Raw genomic sequence first — 25108 nt, 5'->3', positions numbered from 1 at the left:
ATCCAAAATAGTATTGTATTTTGGAATATCTTGTGCACTCTCCGTAGAGCTTATGACTCTGTATTACTAGATTTTGGTATTGTGAAAGTTGTATTATGATAGTGACTATATTTTTATCACGATCCAAAATCCAACTAGTCGTGATGGCACATAACCTAACCCGCTAGGTAAGTCAAATAACAACAATCCAATTCAAAAGAGATTTACTGAGAAAACAAGTGATGAAATAACTGAACTTTTATATAAAGAATTTTCCAAGGACTGGTAGTATAAATCATGAGCTTATAAGATTTAGAGTTTACAAAGCTGATATGAAATAAATACATCATCTGTTTGAAATAAACATGAACAGATTAGTTGATTAAAAAACCCTAGCTCTTGCGATTGGTGAAAAGAGACGACTGTGCACGTAGATATCGCGAAGCCATTAATGGCTGCTCTGGCCACTGGCCAGCCTCCTCTTGAGGCTGGTCAGTCATCCCTACCATCTCCACAACCCTTCCAAACATCTACAATCCCAACAACAATCCAAAACTATATGCAACTAGTAAAACCTACAACATTAAATGCTGCCATACAAACGTCGACCCACATAACCCTAAAACCAATATACATTGGAACAAGAATGAAGTGAAGAAATCTATTGATCAACAAGGATTACAGTTGGCTGTTCTTGGCAAGTTTTCTTATGGAAAACCAGTTATTCAAGAATTACGTAAGGCAATACCAATTCAATGTGAACTGAGGGGTCCTTGTTCTATTGGTTTGATCGAGGATAGTCATGTTCTTATTAAGCTTTCATTAATGGATTATTACATTCACTTATTATCGAATCCAGCCTTTTTTTTAAAAATTTCAAGGAGATATATGGCAGATGAGATGCACTAAATGGAATCCATGGTGGAAACCTGACGAAGAAACTCCTGCGCCATAGCATGGATTTCTTTTCAAGACTTGCCTCCCAACTTCTTTGGTAAGGATTTCGTATTTTTGTTGGCTAGGGAAGTTAGAACACCTTTACATGTTGATTTGGCTACACAAAATGGCACACGACCTAGTTATGCTAAGGTTAAGGTGGAGGTAAATTTATTATCAAAATTTCCTCGAAAAATCAAAATCGTAGAGGAGGAGGATGAGTCTGGACCTGAAGAATCAAAGTGGATTAAAATTAGGTATGACTACATGCCTAAATATTGTAAAATATGTAAAAAGAAAGGACATAAGGAGAGTGAGTGGTGTGTAGTTAATCCTAAACTCATGCAATTTGAAGAAACTATAGTTGATGAGGGCAAAGGAAAGAAGCAGGTTGGTACCACAGCAGCTACTACAAAAGTTCTAACTAGTGGTAAAGTCCTGGGGAAACCACTTCCTAATACTGCCAGGAAAGAGTGGATGCAAAGGTGGAAGAATAAATATCAACGAGACAAAAAGAGGGCACATTATTGAAGACACAGTTGGTAAAGATATGATCACTATGGAGGGTAAGGGCAAGGAGTATCAACAAAGAATAAGTTTTCTGCTTTGGAAGTTGAAGAAATTGACCAACCAACATTGAGAATCATTGATGGAAAATGAGATGATAAGGGCAAGGAAAAGGAAAAGAAGCAACTGAAAAACGAATCCAACAGAGCAAAGAAGAAGAATCACTTCAAGAAAAGTTGGAGATTCCAGCTCTAATCCTAAGGAAACTGAGATTAGTTTAGCGGCTAAGGATAGTATCTCAAATCCTACTGGAGAAGGGATTTGGAAGGAGGCAGCTGTTTCAAGCCCTAATCCTAAAGATACTGGGAATGAGGTCGATATAAGAAGGGAAAGAACAGTTGACTGGGTTGCTAGAAGATTTGGAGCTGCTCCTGAAGACATCAATGTTGCCACAAATTATTTATGCCAAGAGACACCTTCACAAACAATACATGGTCATTCAAGGGGATTGGGAGCTATTGAAGCTACAAGTGATATAATAGCATCATGGGGAGAAGAAGTAGAGGAGATGGAGATCAACAACGAAACTAAAAAGAATGCAAAAAATAATGCCCTAACTGGCACACTACATGCAAAGAAACAAGATGGTTTAGAAGACCTTGCTACAGGAAACCCTTATGAAATTAGGGTTGATGTTTTACAAACAACCACGATGCAACACACAGCAAGGTCAATTGGAGTAGGTAATGGGTCACCTAAAGAAGTTAGAATCAATGAGGGTGCAAGTGGAGAAGCTTAAGTGATGAATAAAAGCAATGGAACAGTAAACCCTAGCATAACTGGGCAGGTTCCTTCCATAATGGCAGCTCAAGTGATTGATGAATTAGGGGTAGGAACTGTTGATAACACTCATATAAGGGTCTTAGATGATTCAGTGGGTCAGGGCAACAAACATTTGCTGGTAAGAAGGTTGATCTCAATGGAACAGTAAATTCTGTAATTGGTGCAACAACTAACCCGAGTTTAGGGTCTGTTTATGCGCTTCAATTCAGAGCTATTCAGGAGGCTATTGGTGATAAAGAGCAGAACAAGCAAGTGATATCTCAGGAGAAAATTGAGAAGGCCATTGTTCCTAAAGTTTCAGGTGCAATTGAGGAAGTTTCAGTAGCTTGTGCTTCAGGAGCTAGACAACCAATGCAGTTTCAGATCAATGTGCCAGTAATGTCACCTAATCAGATTCTACATGACATCATCACTCACAATGTGGTGCCAATGGACATTCAGAATACAAGGTTAGAGCAAGGGTAGCTAGAAGATAAAGGTGAAGATGAGTCTGCTGCTGGCAAATTTAAGAAAATTGCTAGGGGGGCAGATCTTTCTCCTAGAATTGGAGACAAGAGTGGAAAGAGAGGAATGAATCAAGGACAGCATAAAGAAGTGCAACACCCAAAAAATTTTTTGCCTAAGAGGGCAGTATCACACACCAAATGATGATCAAAACTTTGATATGGAATATAAGGTCTGTGAAGACTCAACAGGCCTTTCAGAGGGTGATCAATATGCAAAGGGAATTTGGATTCTTTGTGGCCGCTTTGATGGAGCCATTTTAGAATTCTAGGCACATTCAAAGATATAGAAGAAGACTCAATATGGAGGTTGCTTTTGCTAATATAAATGGGAAAATTTGGTTATTTTTTGATGTTGCAGTAGTATGAGAACTAATGATGGACACTCATTAGCAGGTTACTATCAAATTATATCACCAGGACATTGGCCAACACATTATGTATACTTTTGTATATTCTAAATGTTCTTCATTAGAAAGATTGGAGTTGTGGGATAATATCTATTATCTTTCAAGTGATATGGAGTTGACTTAGATGGTAGGTGGAGATTATAATGTATTGCTTCATGAAGATGAGAAGATTGGTGGGCTTCCAGACCATCCTCCTGAGTATGAAGACTTTGCATTTTGTGTGAATTTAAGTGGGCTGTTTGATCTAGGCTACAAGGGCAGTCCCTTCACTTGGTGGAATGGAAGGCCAAATGCAGAATGTATTTTCAAGAGGTTGGATAGAATCCTTGTGAATATGTCTTTCCATAATTTATTTCCAACCATTGAAGTTGAACATATAATAAGAACTGGCTTAGACCACGCTCCCTTGTTGATGAGTTGTGGTGAACAAAGGTCTAACTATATTAAGCCTTTTAAGTTCTTAAATTTTTGGACTAAGCATAAGAGGTTGTGAGGCAGAATTGGTTTGCAGACTTCCTTAGTGATCATTTCCTCATGTTCAAACAGAAGTTGAAGAGGGTGAAGGCTGCATTTTCTAAATAGAGCAAGGATACCTATGGATATATTTTTAAGTAACTGGCAATCAGGGAACATATTGTAAGGGTGAAGGAGATACTATTTAAAGAAGAGCCAACTGTGGAGAATAGAATTGTCTTACAAAAAGCTCAAGCTGAACCAAAGAATTACCTAAGTATTGAAGAGCAGTATTGAAAGCAGAAAGCTGGTATGACATGGTTCACTGAAGGAGACAAGAACACTAGATTTTTTCACAATCATGTAAATGGCAAGAGGCAGAAGCTACAACTAAAGAGGATTCAAGACAGTAATGGATCATGGGTTGAAGATCAAGAAGCTTTGGCTAAGGCTGTTGTGGAGTTCTATGAGAGGCTGTTCACACATGAGGAAGATCCTACAAATTTCTCTTTGCTAGTTAATGTTCCTGCCATGGTGACAAGGGAGCAGAATCTTGAACTTTGTAGATATCCTACTATGGAAGAAGTGAAACAGGCTGTGTTTGAACTTAGTGGAGAAAGTGCTAGTGGTCCAGATGGATTCACTAGTACTTTTTATCAAGAGTGCTTGAAGATCATTGGCAAGTACATTCATGATATGGTGCTACACTTCTATGGGGAGCTACATTGCCTAAATCTATTACTCACACTAAGCCTAATGCTTCTGCCAAAGAAGCCTATGGTTCGAACTTTCTCAGATTTGAGGCCTATAAGCTTGAGCAATTTCATTAACAAAGTACTGTCAAGAGTGTTGCATGATATACTTGAGAGTTTTCTGCCTTCACTAATATCAAACAACCAATCAGCATTTGTGAAAGGTAGAAGTATCTTTGAGAACATCCTGCTAACTCAAGAGATTGTAACTGACATTAGACTGAGGGCCAAGCCTGCTGGTATAGTCATAAAACTTGATATGACTAAGGCATATGATAGGGTATCCTAGAAGTTTCTGTTACATGTACTGAGGAAAATGGGATTTGCTGAACACTTCATCAACTTGATGTGGAGTTTACTTTCCAATAATTGGTTTTCTATATTGGTGAATGGCCAGTCTTCAAGGTTCATTAAATCTTCTAGAGTTTTGAAGCAAGGAGATCCATTGTTTCCTGCCTTGTTCATCCTATCAGCTGAGGTTCTATCTAGGCCATTGAACAAGTTGTTTGAAGACAAATCACTTGCAGGGTTTGGGATGCCAAAGTGGACTAAACCCTTAAATCATCTTGCATATGCTGATGACACCATTATATTTGCATCAGCTCATATAGAATCTTTGAAGAGGATCATGGCAGTTTTGAATGACTATGAGAAGATTTCAGGGCAGTTGATCAATAAGGCAAAGAGCTCGTACAACATGCACTCTAAGGCAACCAATGCTTTGTTCCAAACAGTTGGGGATCTCACAGGCTTCAGTAGAGGTGCATTTCCTTTTACTTATCTAGGATGCCCCATATTCTATACCAGGAGGAGGAAGGATTATTATGATGATCTTATTAAAAAAGTGAAGGCTAAGTTACATTCATGGAAAGGGAAGCTATTATCTTTTGGAGGCAAGGCTACTTTGATAAGTAGTATATTGCAAAGTATGCCTACACACATGCTCTCAGTACTGGATCTACCTAAGAATATCATAGAACATTTACATAAACTGTTTGCAAGGTTCTTTTGGAGTACAAAGGAAGAAGGGAGAAGCAGGCATTGGGCATCATGGCATAAATTGTGTCTTCCAAAGGAGGAAGGAGGGTTGGGTTTCAGATTATTGTTTGATGTCTCCAATGCACTATTTGCAAAGCTGTAGTAGAGGTTTAGGACCACAAAGTCTTTGTGGTCAAATTTCATGTGGAATAAATACTGCAAAAAGGAGTTTCCTACAGTAGTACAGTTTAGGAAAGGATCACATATTTGGAAGCAGATGTTGAATGCTAGACAGGAAGTGGATCATGAGATTTGGTGGGAGATAAAGGCTGGAACCACTAATGTTTGGCATGAAAACTAGACAGGTCTAGGAGTTATGTATCACCTAGTGCTCCCAGATTCACATTAATGAGGAGTTAGAAGAGGTGGTTGAACTGAGGCAAGAAGATGGCTGGAATGAGGAGTTGATTGACCAATCATTTCCAGAAGACATTGCAGACCACATCAAGCAACAGGTACAATTTGAAGGAAGTGATGGATTCTGGGATAGGCCTTGGTAGAAACCTACTGCTTTAGGCAGGTTTACTGTGAGTAGTGCTTGGCATCTTATTAGGCATAGGACAAATCTTAATCCTGAATTCAAAAATATATGGATAAAGGGACTGCCATTCAAGATTTCTTTCTTTCTCTGGAGGTTATGGAGATTCAAACTGGCTACAGATGACATTTGGAGAAGGCAAGGTTACATTTTTATGTCCAAGTGTTGGTGTTGTATTAAACCACAAGAGGAGTCTTATGATCATCTCTTCTTGACTGGAATTACTGCAACTAAGGTGTGGAGGACCTTTCTAAATGTTGCTGGGATCACTGTTCCATTGTTGCAGGTACATCAAGTGATTAGGGCATGGTGGAATGCTGCTTGTTGTCCAAAGCGGAAGCCTCTATATCAAGCAGCACCTGCAATCATCACCTGGAAACTTTGGAAGATGAGAAACACAAATAGGAATAGGCGTTTAGTGACAGTTCAAAAAGCCATTCATGAGATTAATAAGACATTGCACTTCTTGGCAAAAACTAGGTATAGATGGTTGTCTAACATATCTCTTCTTTGGCCGGATATGATCAAATTCTTTGAAGAGTATAAGCCTATTATTGTGACCAAAAGAGTAGCATGGCATTTCCCACACACTGGATGATATAAGTGCAATACAGATGGAGCTTCAAGAGGGAATCTAGGCCCTAGTTCTACAGGTTTTTATGTGAGAAACAATGAAGGTGATTTGGTGTTTTCTAAGGCACAATTATTAGAGGACACAACAAACATTGTAGCTGAAGCTAGGGTAATCAAAGAAGATTTATCATTCTATATGGAACATGATCTACACCATCTTATAATGGAATCACCTTGGTGCATTATGACTCAGGTTAAGAGAATAAAAGAGATGAAGGAGAGGTTTAGTGTGATATTTCAGCATATGTTAAGGGTGGGCAACATTGTTGCTGATTATTTAGCTAACCTTGTGTTCTCTTTTGCAGGTATAATCCAATTTCATTCCTTCTTTGAACTGCCAAGTGCAGGAAGGAGACTACTCAATCTTGATAAATCACAAATCCCTAGTCTTATAATTAGGGTTTCAAAAATAAAAGCTCCTGACTGGTGAATAGGTTAGGTCTGTTCATGCATTTTCTTGCTATGTTTGTTAGTCCTAGTCTTTGTAGACTGCTAGGGTACCTACCAGTGGTATTAGCATGTTATCATGCTCATTCTGGTGTTGTTCTAATGGTTTATGGAGTTGTTTATGCAAGTTGGTTGTGGTTCATTCATCATATATGGACACAATGTGCCATGCAGTCTTATACTAGATTAGTATATGCTATATGCATTGGCTACTAGACAAGTTTAAGCTACATGGTATACGTACACATAGCTCACTATTCTGTTACTTATCACTGGAGTTTGAAGCTAAACTCTATAGTAAGAATAAGGTGGGATCCAATGTTGCTACAAGGTATATTGATTGGTTTTGGGCATATGTGTATTGTTAGGATATTATCCAATGGTATTGGCATATTTACATGCCCAAATATCATGGCAGTGCACATTGGTGTATTAAAATACAGAAGTGGTACCTCAATCCTGGCTGTTATAGGCAGTATATGCTACATCTATCGTGGCCTTTACTGTAAACATTCATTAGTATAGGGAAGAGAAGATTGTTGTTTAGAGCGTGGGAGATCATTTTCAGTGTACATGCTTCATGATTGGATATTTGGTAAGCCCCAGAAATTTATGGTGTTGTTTGGAGTTTCACATTTGCCTTGTCCTTTGGAACACAAAATTTGGCACCTGATCAGAGCGTTAGAGGTGCTACAATGAGGTTTTGCACTTGGCTTGTGGATACACACATCATCATACGTTGGGAGTTGATTATGATACCATTTGTAATAGTTAGCATTTATCATTTAATTAGCTTTAGCTTAGCACTTTTTTAGATTTTTCTTTGGACCTTTTGTAAACATTGGATCCTTGTTTTTGGTTTATATATATATATATATATATATATATATATATATATATATATATATATATATTAGCCACTAGGCACCCAGCCTAGTGATATATTTGTTAAAAAAATGAACAGATTTAATAATTCTAAAGCTACCAAGAACAAGAGGCAGCTATGACCGAAATGCAGGTACATCTTCAATTCCAGCTCCCACCATACACATCAACATCAACATCCAAAATATGCACCCAAGGTGCAGAAGTTTAGTATGAGTACAACCGACCATGTACTCAATAAGTAACAAACCTAACCTTAGGTTGAAAGTAGTGACAAGCTGGGATAGAGGTTAGAGTCCAACACCAATAGCCAACAATAATTCATAACAATATAATAAAAGTGGTGCAAGAAATAACTCAGAGATATGATTCTCAGCTCGTTCACAGTTACGAAAAATAGTCATGCTTTTCACGTATAACAGTAAAACCTAAATCATTCACCAGAATCACCAAAATATGAGTAAGTCAAAAACCTTTGGTTTTTCCCAAAAACTTTCAACAACAGATAAGATGATTCAATTTCAGATAGCATGAGGAAAGTACATATATATGCCTATATGTCAATGTGCATGTGAAGTCATAAATGTCACAAAAACCATGTAACATGAGGAAATACATCTCTATGCCTGTATGTCAAGTATGCATGTCAGATACAATGCGTCACAGTGATGAACTCATGTAGTAACACTCTCCGAGTACTCAATATCACAGTCTCACACTCCCACTCATCATGTTTAATCACTCAGCACACTCAGTCACTTTCAATCACTCAGCATTAAACGGTATCCGCTGCGGTGTGCAGCCCGATCCAATCATGAATCAATAGTAACTGCGCTCACTATGGATGTGCAGACTCCGAAGGCGCAGATCCAGCCCAAGCACTAATAAATCCTGATGCGGCGCGCAACTCGATCCCATCGTTAATCAATAATACTTGCTGCGGCATGCAGCCCGATCCCATCATGAGTCAATAACACTTGTTGCAGCTTACAACCCGATCCCTTCAATATCACTCACAATCCGGTCCTCAGGCCCCAACTCAGTCATCAATCTCTCCAGTCTCTTGGGCTCACAATGTCATGAAAATCAGCCCAAAATGATGATATGATGTATCAATAAATGGCAACAGAGATAGAGATATGATATGCAAATGAATGCGTATGGCTGAGTAGGTAACTGCAATTTAAGTAAATAACTCAACAACATATATGACCTCAGTGGGTCCCTACGAAATAAGCATATAGCCTAAATATGGCTTCTAACATGGATCACAGCTCAATTACTCTAGCACATAGAGATTTCATGGATAAAAACAAAATTTAGTAACAACACAGTACCATAGAAATTAACCGAATCACAATTCACACGGTGCACGCCCACACGCCCGTCACCTAGCATGTGTGTCACCTCAATGCCAACACATAACATGTATATTCAGGGATTCATACCCTCAGCACCAAGTTTAGAAGTGTCACTTACCTCGAACAAGCCGAATCCAATACCGAGCAAGCCAAACAATACTCTAGAATGCCATCCCGCGCGTACTGACCTCCAACGACACAAAACTAGCCAAAAGAAACTCAAGAATATAGAATAAAGTCTAAGGAAACAAACTCAATCGATAAAGGTCGAATCTTTAATCAAAAGCCCAAAGTTAACCAAAACGTTAAACTTGGGCCCACACCTCAGAACCTGACAAAACTCACAAAATCCGATAACCCATTCCATTACGAGTCGAACCATACTAGTTTCACTCAAACATGACAACGAATCGATGTTCAAAACTTGAAAATTCACTTTATGAAAATTTATACAAAATCCACCAATTTCTCTTAAAAATTCGTAATCCCATTACCAAAAATGAAGATAGATTCGCGAAATATAATCACAACCGATTTAAGAATGCTTACCCCCAATCCGTGTGGTTAAATCACTTCCAAAGTCGCCAAAGACCGAGCTCCAAATCTCAAAATATCATAAAAAGAATCAAAGCCTCGAAAAAATAGAATCTGCCCAGCCCTTTTCGCTTCTGCGAATAGTCGAGCCGCTTCTGCGGTGTCGTTTCTGCGACGTGAAGCCTTCTGTGGAATAAGATGGAAAAATGGCCCTTCGTACCTATGGAAAACATACGCTCCTATGCAATCATAGGTGCAACAACTAAATGCGCATCTGCGCATAAGACCGCTCATGCGCCCAAAGATTTCGCTTCTGCACGCACGCAGGTGCGCTTCTTCCTCTACAACTACGATGGTCCCCCAACCTAACCTTTTCCCACTTCTGCGACTAATTGTCCGCATCTGCGTCCATTCTTTCGTAGATGCGGAAACACCAGAACCAGCACTTCTTCAGCAATGCAACATATGATAAAATGATCCGAACCTCGTTCGAAACTTACCCGAGTCACTCGGCACCCCGTCCGAATATACTAACAAATCCCATAACATAACACGGACCTACTCGAGGCCTCAAATCACACATAACAACATCGAAACGACAAATCGCACCTCAATTCAAACTTAAATGAACTTTTGAACTTTTAACTTCCAAAACTCGCGCCGAAACATATCAAATTAATGCGGAATAACTTCAAATTTTGCACACAAGTCCCAAGTGACAAAACGAAGCTATTCCAATTCCCGGAACCACAATCTGAACATGATATCATCAAAGTCAACTCTCGGTCAAACTTTTGAACATTTCAAACCTTGAAATTTCCAACTTTCTCCAATCAGTGCCGAAACCTTGTAGAAATATCCAAATGCAAATCCGGGCACACACCTGAGTCTAAAATCACCATCCGGACCTAACGGAACCATCGACACTCCGATCCAAGGTCAAATACATAAAAGTCAAACTTGGTCAACTCTTCCAACTTAAAGCTTCAAACATAAAATTCATTCTCCCAAATCACTTCCAAATCACCTGAAAACGAAGATCGACGATTCCCACACTTCATAATACATCATACGAAGCTATTCAACACTTCAAATAGCTGAACGGAATGCAAATGCTCAAAACGACTGGTCGGGTCATTACATTCTCCCCCACTTAAATCTGAACAAGTTGTATCAAGCCATAATCAAAACCCAAGATATAATCACATGACCTAACACGACTCGCATACTCGTACCCAAATTTTTGATCACAATAACTGCTCAAAACAAACCCGGTACCGGTAATAAACCTCATATCAAACAAAACCCCATTCTAAAACCTTTGTACACTGCCGATGATGAAAGAAACACGCAGAAACTCATAACCACTTATAATATCAACAAGTCATGAAGCTCCCTCTCCTTCGACAATAACTATAGCAAATTTGTAAGCGGATCAGCGATATTATCCTTCCAAATATACCACAATCAAATTCGGTAGCACCCATTCTAGGTTCGACGACCTCATCTTATCAAATACAACTGCCCTACTGACATGCCACACCAATTCAACCTTAAGCCACAAACCGAGCAATCCGTGCACCAATACGCAATAACTCAATGCACTCAAAAATGAAAAAATGACTCAAATGAGAAAATTGTGCCGCAAGCTCAACAAGTACCACCACAACCACAATGATATGAGCCCATCATACATAGTAGAACTAAGACACATGAATCTAACACAAAGGATCATATCCCAACATAACTTCGCTGCAATGTGTGACCCTATCCAAATACCGGCCTATATGAAATACCTCAAGCCACAATGCTCAAAATCAACAACCACACGCAATTCGACGTCAAGTACACAAAGTGCATGGCCATAATTATGAAGAAGCAAACAACACAATATACCACAGCCCGAAAAGGACATAACCAGGGCGCAAACAACCATTCCACACCCCAACCACTTTCTCGCTCGAATTCGGCTATAAGGCCCAAACAGAACCACCTCATGCGTGCATATAACCAACAAATCACAACCTCTTGTAGCATAGAAGAGTAATACATAGAACACATCAGAACACGAACAAGCTCACTCTAATCGAATGGCACACCTTTCTTCAATAACGGTGTTGAGTCAACAAATCCGACTCAGTGTAGGATACACAACCTCATTAGGCCTCCCAATGAGCCCCCAAATCAACCCTGGTCATCCATAAATAGATAAATAACCCTTCAAAAGTCTACAATGACCTAACCATAGCACATACTATCATCTGGCTAGCTTTGGCCACATCTTCACAGTACACAACCACGAAACAATCTGTTTCTGAGATCTCCCAGTCTCCATATCGCTAGAACATATGAATTACTATAACCGATCCCAACTCCACCACTCGAATGACTAACACATATCTTATACATAATCATCCCCACGAGAAATACCTCTAAAATTCTTCCATGCCGCATAGAAAAAATCTTAACATCAACAGTCGATCAACCATGCGAGTACCACAATACCTATGAAGCATCCGTAAGTAAAAACAAAGTGCGCCTTCTGAAATACGCACCCTTCTCAGGTAATACCAAGTAGTAATAGCATTCATCTAGTCATCTGAAACCGTCCATGTTGTTTAAGAATTCATGACCTTCCCTTCGAAATTGAATCGTGACCTTGCTTGTGCAAATTTCAATCCCACACAACACACCGCATCTATCATGCCATCATATGATAAGTATGAGAATCTCTTAATCAACTCTGAGTCACAAGCAAACTACATACTCAATTAGACAGGAACCTTTAACATTATCCCGTCTAGTAAAAAATCACAATACACAATATGCTCCTCATGCCGGTAGGAAATATCTATCTCAAACCGTGGTAGAAATCCTCGAGAACACTTTGAATTCCATTTGCACATAACCACGCTATCAGAATTGAATCCCTCTAACTCAACCAAGCCACGAAGGTCGCCAAATCCCAAGAGCATTGCCACAAAACACCTGTAGAGACTCACCACATCACAAGTACCTAAAGAACCTATCATATCCATTACCATGCTGATCCAACCCACTACCAAGCTGTCCTATTTTCCGAGTTCCTTCCGAATTACCATCAAGTTGACACTTCTCCTTGCCAGAACACCATGATCCTTACCCAAAAACTCACCACAAGAGATCCTAGCATAAAATCACACTGCCCTAAGGCCCATACGCTGTTGTATTCATTTCTTAAGCACCCCAAAAGTACTACAACCGAGACGGCCACTCTGAAGAGACCTTCTGTGAATCTAAAGTCGTTTCCTTCACCTTCGTGATACTGAAATGTAGAATCCATAATGATATAGAAACACCGCGAGTCTCGACACCATCCAATGCAAATCTCAGATTCTAGCCATACACAAATCCGGGAAAATTCTCAATTGCTACATATAAATCTTGAACCCATTAGAACCTTCTAGAGAGTCACCCACTCTGATCTAATCTCAATTGCACTACCCAAACGGGCCGAATGACCTGTGCCTCATTAGCACAACAACACCCTAAGATGTAACCCTGCCTTAATGCAATCGAGTAAATTCCTACTCCATGCGCACTACACCCGTCATGAATAACAACTCAAATCATTCCATGATTTCCATATACCCATAAAGTTTAATAACCCATATCCAGAAATTACCTTACTCGAGTCATCCTCGATCTTAACCTCTGCAAGTCATAACTGATTTACAAGTATGCCTCAAACCGAAACCAATACAACACATAACCATGCAATCTAATCGTCGATAGTAGACTCCCCCACTTAGCTCAAAGCTATAGAACAAAATACTCGATAACTCACAATGCCCATACTGTATTACTGCCATAATACCGCCATGAGATTCAACTAAATCCTTTGTAAGCTCATATAACACAAACCATATAGTACCTCAAATTATCTACTAAGCTCGCATACATCCTCGTGGCGGTCAGGTCAACTTTCTCAACCAATCCAAACTCAGATCGCAACACCTATACCCACTGGTAGAAAATAAAGCCTCCACACAACATCATCAGGATCACACATCCGTAGATTACCCTGTATGTCATAACCCACATGCTTATCCCCAAACTAACACCTCTCTATACCCTTTTGCAGCCACAACTACTACGTAATCACTTAATCTTCCTGAGTCTGAACTCATCAACAAGACATAAAAATCTACTTCGTTCCACAAATGAAATAACACGAAAGAATCTCTCAAAAACCTTCATAACTCAAGACCGTATGACACATCCATAGAAATCGAGCATCTCATAGTCCTTTTCATATCTCAAGCAAACTCTTCTCGTCACATTCAAACAATCTGAACACATCCCGCAGTCACATCCTACTCATCATATAGCCATCCAACCACTCATCGAGCCATCAGTCCCACTCATAGGGACACCACTGGACATAGAAGTCCAAAAGCACATGCTCACACACTGAAACTACTAAGTCTAGGCTGCGGTCCAAACCTGGCCTCAAGTCCTCCAGATTGGCCTATCACCAAAATATAGAAAATACATCTCGCACCTAATCCATGGAATCATAAGCCGTCGATGTACAGCTGATATCGAGCGCTCACATGCTCATACAAGTTAGTGGAAGGAATTCAAAGTGATATGCTTCAAGCTGAATCAATGTCGCACGATAAGGAAAGAAAGATGGGAAGTGTATCCTAAATTCCCTGTAGCCTCTCGAAGATAGGTATGGACGTCATCATACCGATCCGCAAGACACTACTAGACACTTGCTTATGACTCGTAGAACTTATGAACCTAGAGCTCTAATACCAACTTGTCACGATCCAAATTCTAACTAGTCATTATGGCACCTAACCCAACCCACTAGGTAAGCCAAATAACAATAATCTGATTTAAAAGAGATTTACTGAGAAAACAAATGATGAAATAATTGAACTTTTATACAAAGAATTTCCCAATGACCGATAGTACAAATCATGAGCTTCTAAGATTTAGAGTCTACAAAGCTGATATGAAATAAATACATCATATGTTTGAAATATACATGAACAAATTTAATAATTCTAAAGCTACCAAGAACAAGAGGCAGTTATGACTGGAATGCAGGTACATCTTCAACTCCAGCTCCCGCCACACACAGCAACATCAGCATCCAAAATCTGCACGCAAGGTGCAGAAATGTAGTATGAGTACAACCGACCCTATGTACTCAATAAGTAACAAACCTAACCTTAGGTTGAAAGTAGTGATGAGCTGGGACAGAGGTCAGAGTCCAACACCAATAGCCAACAACAGTTTATAACAATATAATAAAAGTGGTGCAAGAAATATCTCAGAGATATGATGCTCAGCTCGTTCACAGTTACGGAAAATAGTCATGCTTTTCAGGTATAACAATAAAACCCAAATCCTTCACCGGAATCACCAAAATATGAGTAAGTCAGAACCTTTGATTTTTCCCAAAAACTTTCAACAGATAAGATGATTCAATTTCAGATAGCACGAGGAAAGTACATCTCTATGCGTACACATCAATGTACATGTGAAGTCATAAATGTCACAAAAATCGTGTAACACGAGGAAATGCATCTTTATGCTTGTATGTCAAGTATGCATGTCAGATGCAATGTGTCACAATGATGAACTCATGTAGTAACACTCTCTGAGTACTCAATATCACAGTCTCACACTCCCACTCATCATGCTCAATCACTCAGCACACTTAGTCACTCTCAATCACTCAGCACTGAACGGTACCCGCTGCGGCGTGCGGCCCAATCCTATCATGAATCAATTGTAACTGCGCTCACTGTGAGTGTGCAAACTCCAGAGGGGCAGATCAAGCCCAAGCGCTAATAAATCCTACTACGGCGTGAGGCCCGATCCCATCGTGAACCAATAATACCTGCTGCGGCGTGTAGCCCGGTCCCATATTGAGTCAATAATACTTGTTGCGGCGTGCATCCCGATCCCATCAATATCACTCACAATCCAGCCCTCAGGTCCTAACTCAGTCATCAATCTCTCCAATCTCTCGGGCTCACGATGTCATGAAACTCAGCCCAAAAATGATGATATGATGTATCAATAAATGGCAACAAAGACTGAGATATGATATGTAAATAAATGAGTATGAATGAGTATGTAACTGCAGTTTAAGCAAATAACTCAACAACAGATATGACCTCAGTGGGTCCCAACAGAATAAGCATATACCCTAAACATGGTTTCTAACATGGATCACAACTCAATTACTCTAGCATGTAGAGATTTCTTGGATAAAAATAAGATTTAGTAACTATACAGTACCACAAAATTTAACGGAATCACAATTCACATGGTGCACGCCCACACGCCCGTCACCTAGTATGTGCGTCATCTCAATGCCAATACATAACATGTATATTCAGGGATTCATACCCTCAGCACCAAGTTTAGAAGTGTTACTTACCTCGAACAAGCCAAATTCAATACCGAGTAAGCCAAATAATACTCTAAAAATGTCATCCCGCGCGTACCGACCTCTGAACGACTCAAAACTAGCCAAAAGCAACTCAAGAATATCACATAATGTCTAAGGAAATAAACCCAATCGAAAAAGGTCGAATCTTTATCCAAAAGCCCAAAGTCAACCAAAAAGTAAAACCCGAGCCCGCACCTTAGAACCTAACAAAACGCAAAAAATCTAACAATCCATTCAATTACGAGTCCAACCATACTAGTTTTATTCAAATCCGACTCCGAATCGATGATCAAAACTCAAAAATTTACTTTATGAAATTTTAGACAAAATTCCCCAATTTCTCTTGAAAATTCGTAATCCGATTATCAAAAATAAAAATAGATTCGCAAAATATAATCACAACCGAGTTAAGAATGCTTAACCCAATCTGTGTGGTGAAATCTCTCTCCAAAGTCGCCAAAGACCGAGCTCCAAATCTCAAAATATCATAGAAAGAACCAAGGCCTCGAATAAATTAGAATCTGCCTAGCCCTTTTCACTTCTGCGAATAGTTGAGCCTCTTATGCGACGTGATGCCCGCTTCTGCGGAATAAGCTAGAAAAATGGCCCTTCGCACCTGCGAAAAACATCCGCTCCTGTGCAATCACAAGTGCGACAACTCAACGCGCATCTGCGCATAAGACCGCTCCTGCGCCCAAAGATTTCACTTCTGTACGTACGCTGGTGCGCTTCTTCCTCCACATCTGCGATGGTCCCCCAGCCTAACCTTTTCCCGCTTTTGCGACTGATTGTTCGCATCTGTGGACTCGCATCTGCGTCAATTCTTCCGCAGATGCGGAAACACCAGAACCAGCACTCCTCCTTCAGCACTCGGCACCCTGTTCGAATATATCAACAAATCCCATAACATAACACGGACCTGATCGAGGCCTCAAATCACACATAACAATATCGAAACGACGAATCGTACCTAAATTCAAACTTAAATGAACTTTTAAACTTTCAACTTCCAAAACTCCCGCCGAAACATATCAAATCAACCCAGAATTAACTCAAAATTTTCACACAAGTCCCAAGTGACATTACGAAGCTATTCCAATTCCGAAAACTACAATCCGAATCCGATATCATCAAAGTCAACTCCCAGTCAAACTTTTGAACATTCTAAACTTTCAAATTTTTAATTTTCACCAATTAGTGCTGAAACCCTCTAGAAATATCCAAATGCAAATTTGGGCACACGCCCGAGTCAAAAATCACCATCCAGGCCTAACGGGACCATCGAAACTCCGATCCGGAGTCAAATACACAAAAGTCAAACTTGGTCAACTCTTCCAACTTAAAGCTTCAAATAACAATGAATATTTGCTTCGCTTGAGAGGCAACATAGTTTGGTTCCATTGCCTAACAAATAAGAAGTGGCCATTGACGAACCAAGGTCCATTGTGGAGAGCTTTAACCATGCTTTCCTCTCTATTGAATTTAATAATATAATAGTCTGCACCAAGATATATTAATGGAAATTTTTTCGTGATTCTGCATAATTCGTGTATCTTTTTTCTAATGTATTGATGGAGAATACTCTTACCCATAAGTTTAATGATGACTGAATATTTCCAAGGCTCATAGATGCGAAGCATATCCTGTGGAGAAAGGGGGATGTTGTTATCTTTGTTCATATGCTCTTCCCCAAGTCCTCCACATTGATCTGATGCAGCTATCTCCATTGGTGAAGTGAGAATTTCTGTGGAGTGCCATGAGGTGTAAATGGTTTGGCCATCGGCTATTAGCTTATCTTTAAAGGAGGGGCTAGAGTTAGATAAGGCTGGATTTGTATCTTTGTTGCTAGTATCAGATGGTTTTGGTGGTATTGAAATGGTTTCAAGTTGATTTTCTGGTGGGTTAGCCATTCGTTGGTAGTGAATAGTAGCAGTGATGGATAGGATTTGAGAGAGAAGTCAGACCTTCTCTCACTAAATAATATAATCTCCGAAACATGTAATAGAAAAGGGTGTCGACAATACCTTTTAATGTACAACATTACCGAGAGGAAACTTGTATCCTTATGAAGGTTTTTTACTGGTTTGTGTACGAGTATATATCATCACAACTACAAATGATAAGCAGCATGTGGCTAATATATATCCTTAAGCTCGTTTAATTTGTTCCCAAACGACTTAGAACTCTATAATTTCATCAATAGCTTGACAAATTTTGGTCCTGATGAAAAGAGATTACAAATCAATCGTTTGGAAAAAGCAACTTGTATATTAAAGTTTGGGCTTCATATAAGTGCAAACAAATTGTCAGTAAGCTATACATTTACAGCCGGAGAAATTTGCTTGCGCTTTTTCAACTCAACAAAAATGCTAAACTATTGCAAGGTTTTCTCTTTTCATTTGATCTGAACATTTGAGTGAAAATCTGCAAGCATCAATTGCGTCTTCAATGGTTAAGAACACAGATTCTTTTGTAACGGTGTCTATTGACTCTGTCACCATCAACTTTTCCAAGACTCCCAACCTCGGATTAACCAAAATCATCTACAAATTAAAGAATTGAAAAGGCAAGAGAAGAAATGTAAGTATTTAGAACCTTATGGACTTCCTATACCATGCCCAAAAAGTAAATGGAAAAACAATGAGAGTTTGATTTTACCTTGATCCCTTTTGCTTCTACGCACCTTCGAATTTCTAATAACGTTTCAACACCCGTTATGTCAATGGATGTAATACCTGTTGGCATAAGGTTCTGATTCAGTTACATTACCATTGCATTATTATAATAGAAAAAGAAGGAAACATCCAAATTTCTTCTTCTTGCTAATTTATAGGAGTACCTCCTAATTCAAGTAATAAGAATTCAATTTCATTTCCTTCAGAAATGGTAAGAGAACGCTCATCTCTGATCCATCTAAGAATCCTGCGCAATCCATCAAAGAAAGATCAAGTTCACTATCAGAATATGTAGTAGAAGCACTTGTTTGATGTGTATGAGAGAAAATAGAACAAAAACCTTTCTCTGATGTAATTACAATTTGCAAAGTATATAGGAGAACCAAGCTTCAGAATCAGAATCCCTGCAATTCCATTTGCATCAGGATACTGCTCCACATCGCGATACAATCCAGTTTCTGATATGAGTCCAAGCTTGCAAGTAGCCGGCCTTGCTATATATAGAAGTGCTCTGATTAAGGCAAGTCCAACCTGGAAAAGCCCCGGAAACAATTTAAGCAAATAATCATCTCTAATAGCAAAATTTTGTTATTAATATTTTATTGAAAAGTGTAGTGCTTACAGATAACATTAGGCCAATGTCCATGCTTATGAAGGAAACACCAAAAAAGGCAGCCATACAAATACAGAAATCAAACTTGTCTGTCTTGAAGAGGTGATATGCCTTGTCATAGTCAATTAAGCCAAGCATTGCAGACATGATGATGGCGGAGAGAGAGACCAATGGTGTGTAACTAAACAGAGGAGCCAAGAACAGAAGGGTTAGCATCATGCATATTGACATTACCACGTTTGACATTGCAGTCTTGCATCCAGCGTTGAAGTTCACTGCAGTTTTAGAAAATGGCCCTGAAAATACAACATCCATCATTATTAGTTATGTACTACCACATGTTTTAACTTTATTTTATGGTGTAAATATACTTTTCCTAGAAGCATGTTCATTAAAGTATTGTCTGTCAGAGATGAATCTTTTCGTTCTAGTTTATTAGAATCTTTTCGGAGTACGAGGGTTAAATTAACTAATTTTTAATACAAATTCGGATATAAGATTTTCAAAAATTTTGAAATAAAATTTATATAATTAGAAACTACATAAAAATTATTATATGTCATAGTTAATAATCGAAAATATTTAAAAAGTTTTATAAAAACCTGGTCAAAAAAATTTTTATTTGACTCCTCAAACAGTAATAGGTTCACCTGAAGTAGAATAGAGGGAGTAACTATTTTTCATATATATATATATATATATATATATATATATATATATATATATATATATTTTGTTTGGGAGGAAAGCAAGAGATTCAGTTGAATCCAAGCCTGTCGTAAATCGACGGATGCTAATAATCTAATTAGTTTTCTTATCCAGTAGGTACAGTTTCCATCACGAGAGTGGTCTTGACAACTATGGTGTATTTGGTACAGTTTTTGGGTGGAGAATAAGGTAGGGAAGGTTGAAAAAGAGTTTTGAAAAATATCTTGCCTCATTTTGGTAGGAAAGTCATTTTTCTCCGATTGAAAAAAAAATAAGTTCATAAGAAAACTATTCTCTAAATATTTAAGCCAATCAAACATGAGAAAATTAATCCTTACCAAACACACCCTATATCTTGGTAAATTTTACTCTTGATTTTAGTGAATAATTACCAGTAGGGGTGGCAAACGGTCGGGTCGGATCGAAAATGGGTAATGCAAAACGGATAAATTATCCGATCCGAGCCATATTTAATGTGGATAAAATATGGGTTAATCGATGGATAATATGTGTGTATTTAATTCTTCTTGAATATGATCACTTTTGGAAAAATTCCTAGTCTCCTAAACTTGAGGAACCACCGATTTGAAGTTTTACAAATGTAAAAGTTAAATGGATAATATGGTTCTTATCCATATTTGATCCGTTTTTAAAAAGTTTATTATTCAGCCCATCTTTTAGTGAATAATATGGATGATTAATTGTTTGCCGCCGCTAATTACCAGTTGTCAAGTAGCATGAAGCGAAAGATCCAAAAATGTTCATGAGGCCAATAGCAATCATTTCCTTGTTGCCGTCAATTTGTTCATTTCTGATGATGGCGAAACTCCGTCCGATGGCTATTCCCTCCTAGAAAATATTCCATACAAACTTAGTAAACACGTACGTTTTTGATGATTGACAAATCAGAAATTCTTTGTCATAAACGGAGCTCGTATGTATGGATAAAGGGTGTACTTACAGCTAGAGATATCATTGCTGCGATGACTCCTGCTTTTATAGGTGCTGATATATACTTGGGATCGAAATTTAAAAGATGAATGGAAGAAGGATTTATTCCTTTACTCAAATGTCCAACCTGTATATATTCAGTCCAAAATATGAGACAAAAGGACCTACTGTTACATTAGATGAGACAAATTAAAATACGGACCTAGTGCTGTGACCACAGAAAAGAAAGAGTTAGTGTTGAGTTTTCTACAAGATTATTAGTGATCTTGTCCATATGCGTCGGTGGACATAACTTGCATACTTTAAGTCTAATTCTCGAAAGGTCAAAATTGGCTCTTCCTAGCTAGTTAGGTGGAAGTCCACTTAGATAAGTGTTGTAAAAGGGGTTTGTCTTAATGATAAATTATTGAAACGTTGCCATACACACCTCAATAGTCATTCTCCAACAACCCTTAAAGAGAATTCAAACGTTGCCATACACACCTCAATAGTCATTCTCCAACAACCCTTAAAGAGAATTCAAAAAGATCTTAGCAATCTTAACAGTTGCAAATTCTTTAATTTTTGTCTCTCCTAATGCGTCTCTTCCTGTTCTCAAACTATTTCGTTTGATAACCCTAAGCAAAAAAAACTAACGGATTCAGAATTTAAATCCTATGGGTTCAATTTTTAAATTTTTTAGCATTGAACTCATTATATTTATAAAGTTATTTGGTTCATATATACTATTTTTGAAATTTTAATGAATTTTTACATATAATATTTTTTACTCAGCGTCGAAAGTTATGGGTTCAATTGAACCTGTCGAGTATATACTACATCCGCCCAGACTTAATTATTAGTATTCCCCGTATATATGTATACACACATGTATATATATGTGTGAATTACATGTGTCATAAAGGAAGTTTTTAATTCGATTTCTACTAAAATATTTTATGGCAAACTAGTTAATTCAAATCACCTTCATCTTTCTCAAATTTTGTATATTTCCGTGATTCTCTGTTCTATTCTTCCTTTCCTAGTCGGCCCATATTTGTCAGCTTTTCTATATGTTGTACCGCACTTAATATAAATTCATTTTGGGGTGGGGGAGAAGGAAATTAAAGGCTTACGATTTGGATGCCATGTTTGTCAGCATGGGCGAAGTAAGCGAAAAGGCAGCCGACAATTACAGTGACCATTGGAGCTATGGCTGAAACCCAAAATAGCTTTGGTTTCTTGTTTTTCTGCAAAGAAGCATTATTTTTTCTTGTATACATGATCTGCGAGAACACTTATTTTCACATACCAATAGGAAACACTCACCACAAATCTAGTGAATTGCAGGAAAGTAAGGAAGATTATTCCAACAACTGCACTCTCCCACTTCCACTGTTCGAATACACACACAAAAAAAAAATCAATAACAGAAATTAAATTGCCCAATTGACCAAAACCATGTGTAACTTTCAATAATAAAAGGCAATTATATTCCTCATTTTTTATCCTTCGTGACATATATGGATCTATAAAATAATATTTCTAAATGATATGTCAGTGTCCAAGCTAAGGTATGTGAATATATATTGTGCGTAGAAGTATCCCCAATGCATGGCTATTCACTTAATTAATCAAATAGATACAAGGAGTATAGAATGACAACCTCTTTTCTGTTGTGGAAGATAGCACGTAAGACAGAAGCCACATCAGTATGGGTGGTGAAATGCTTCAAACCAAGCATGCCCTTCAGTTGCTGCAAGCAAATAATTATTGCTGTCCCTCCCATAAATCCAGTTATGGTTGAATGTGATAGAAAATCTACCAAAATCCCAAGTCTGCACAAACCAAATAAATTGTACTTATATATTTATACTAGTACTAATTAATCAAAGAGCTAGCTAGTTTAGAGAAGGTGGTGGTCATGTGTACGTAACTTCGGTCATTTATATATACCTTAGCAAACCCAGAGCAGTCTGAACCAAACCAGAGAAAAGAGTGGCCGTGAACACCAAACTAAGATACAGCGGCATATTATCGTTAGCGTTCACTTTTCCTTCAATGATTGCAGCAATAAGCAATGAGCAAGCAGCCACCGTCCCCACAGCAAGGTGCTTTGAACTTCCAAAAACAGCATAAATAAGAGGAGGAACAAAGCTCGAATCTGCATGCATGCAACTCCCGTGTTTAATTAATAACAGAAATATTTAGACTCAATCTTTTAATCAAAATATTGTTAGTTGTACCTACTTCGAATCAAAAGCCAAGAAAGTTATCAACACATACATCTTTTGGTACGACGTGTCAATATATAGGAAAAAACAATACAATACTCTTATAAGTAGCTTACAGAGTCCGATGATTGGAGGAATGTTAGCGAGTTTGGCATAGCTTATCCCTTGAGGAATGGCAAGGCTAGCAATAGTGATTCCAGCAAGAAGATCATACTTGAAGAGCTTGAAACTGTACTTTGGCAGCCATTCAAAAATTGGAACAAAATATTGAGCCCCCTTTAAAAATCTGCGTGAAATTGGCTCGTTCTTGATTTCATGGAATGGATCATCTGGGAAAAGGGTCTCTTTTAGGTTTGCTTTTAGTAACGTCCCAAAGCTTCGTGGCGCTGCATAGTTCACCCTATGCAAAGACTGGTGAGAGCTCGTCATGGCTGGGATATATATTGCTTTGCAGAAGAAATGAGCAAAAAGAAAGGAGAGCTTGGGTGGATTTAGCTTGAACAGCTTTGTGCATATTTATAGACGCAAAAAAGATGGAAAGTGATGCAAGAATGACCAAGAGGAGAAAAATGGGGAATTGTGTATTTTATTGGGAGTGTCTATCTTATTACCTTGTTTGATCTTAATTTATTGAAAGGCGAAATTTCTTGTATCATGTAAAATTATATAATACTATACTATATTCATTCCGTCAATTTATGTGTCTTAGCACTACTAAAAATTCGGGCAAAATCGTCCAAAAAAACCGACCAAAGTGGGTCGGTAATGGCCAATAACTGTCCAAAACGCGACCATTTACGTGTGGACGGTATTTTGAAGGTCGGAAGGGCATACCGATCAAAATTGATCAGAAATTACCGACCAACTTTGGTCGGTCAATTAAATTCAAAAAATAATAATTGCCGAAAAAACCGACCAAAGTTGGCCGGTATTTTAATTATGTAATTAAAAAATGCACAATCTGGGAATCGAACCGGGATCTGTATTGTGGCAGGATACTATTCTACCACTAGACCATTGGTGCATTTTGTTTTAAGACTGTCTTTTATTTCATTTATACTCTTTAATTGTATTTTTCACACGAAAATAACCGATCAAAGTTGGTCGATTTTATTATAAAATAAAATTACCGACCGAATTCGGTTGATTTTTTAAAATGACCTGCCGAATTAACCGATCGATTTCGGTCGATTTTTTAAATATTAATTTTAATTTATTTTAAATAAAAAATCGACCAAAGTTGGTCGGTTTCTTGAAAAATAAATTTTGCGGGACTCAAAAATAGTTTCTCACATTTTTGTGCCAAAGAAAATCGAACAAAGTTGGTCGGTTTTGTAAAAAAAATTAAAAAATAAAATATTTTGAAAAACCGACCAACTTTGGTCGACTTTTTGGCCGACCAAAATTGGTCGGTCGGCCGTGGTCGGTTTTTGCCAAATTTCTAGTTGTATAGTTTGACTGCGCACGAAACTTAAGAAAGTAAGGATAACTTTTAAATCTTGTCACCTTAAATTTAATATGTATATAATGTACCAAATGTCCTTGAATCTTGTAGTCTAAAATTTACCGAATGGAAAGTTGGAGTTAAAAGTTATTAAATATAGAAAGAGATATTCTTTTTGGTACAGATTAAAACGAAAAGTAAGCTATATAAATTTGAAATGGAGGGAGT

At 38.1% G+C, this 25108-nt stretch overlaps 1 protein-coding gene across 2 annotated transcripts; it reads right to left on the bottom strand.

Moving 5' to 3' along the window:
* Positions 1 to 18524: 18524 nt before the first annotated feature.
* On the bottom strand, positions 18525 to 23937 carry LOC104106858 (probable sulfate transporter 3.5). 2 transcript variants are annotated; one of them, XM_009615506.4, is made up of 12 exons: positions 23553 to 23937; positions 23159 to 23366; positions 22869 to 23040; positions 22532 to 22597; positions 22339 to 22452; positions 21234 to 21350; positions 20995 to 21121; positions 19574 to 19860; positions 19292 to 19482; positions 19116 to 19198; positions 18935 to 19011; positions 18525 to 18819 (listed from the first exon to the last, which is right to left on the bottom strand). In XM_009615506.4, the coding sequence occupies exons 1-12, from the start codon at positions 23863 to 23865 to the stop codon at positions 18646 to 18648; spliced, it is 1929 nt and encodes a 642-aa protein (XP_009613801.1). In that variant the 5' UTR covers positions 23866 to 23937; the 3' UTR covers positions 18525 to 18645. The 2 variants fall into 2 exon arrangements, with proteins under 2 accessions (XP_009613801.1, XP_070044499.1); XM_070188398.1 differs by lacking the exon at positions 22532 to 22597 and having other exon boundaries at positions 22339 to 22488.
* Between the last annotated feature and the right edge of the window lie 1171 nt (positions 23938 to 25108).

This window comes from Nicotiana tomentosiformis, chromosome 11 (assembly GCF_000390325.3).
Source record: "Nicotiana tomentosiformis chromosome 11, ASM39032v3, whole genome shotgun sequence".
Taxonomy (NCBI): Eukaryota; Viridiplantae; Streptophyta; class Magnoliopsida; order Solanales; family Solanaceae; genus Nicotiana; species Nicotiana tomentosiformis.
Note: the sequence above shows the minus strand (reverse complement) of the source record. Positions and strands in the feature narration are given on the sequence as shown.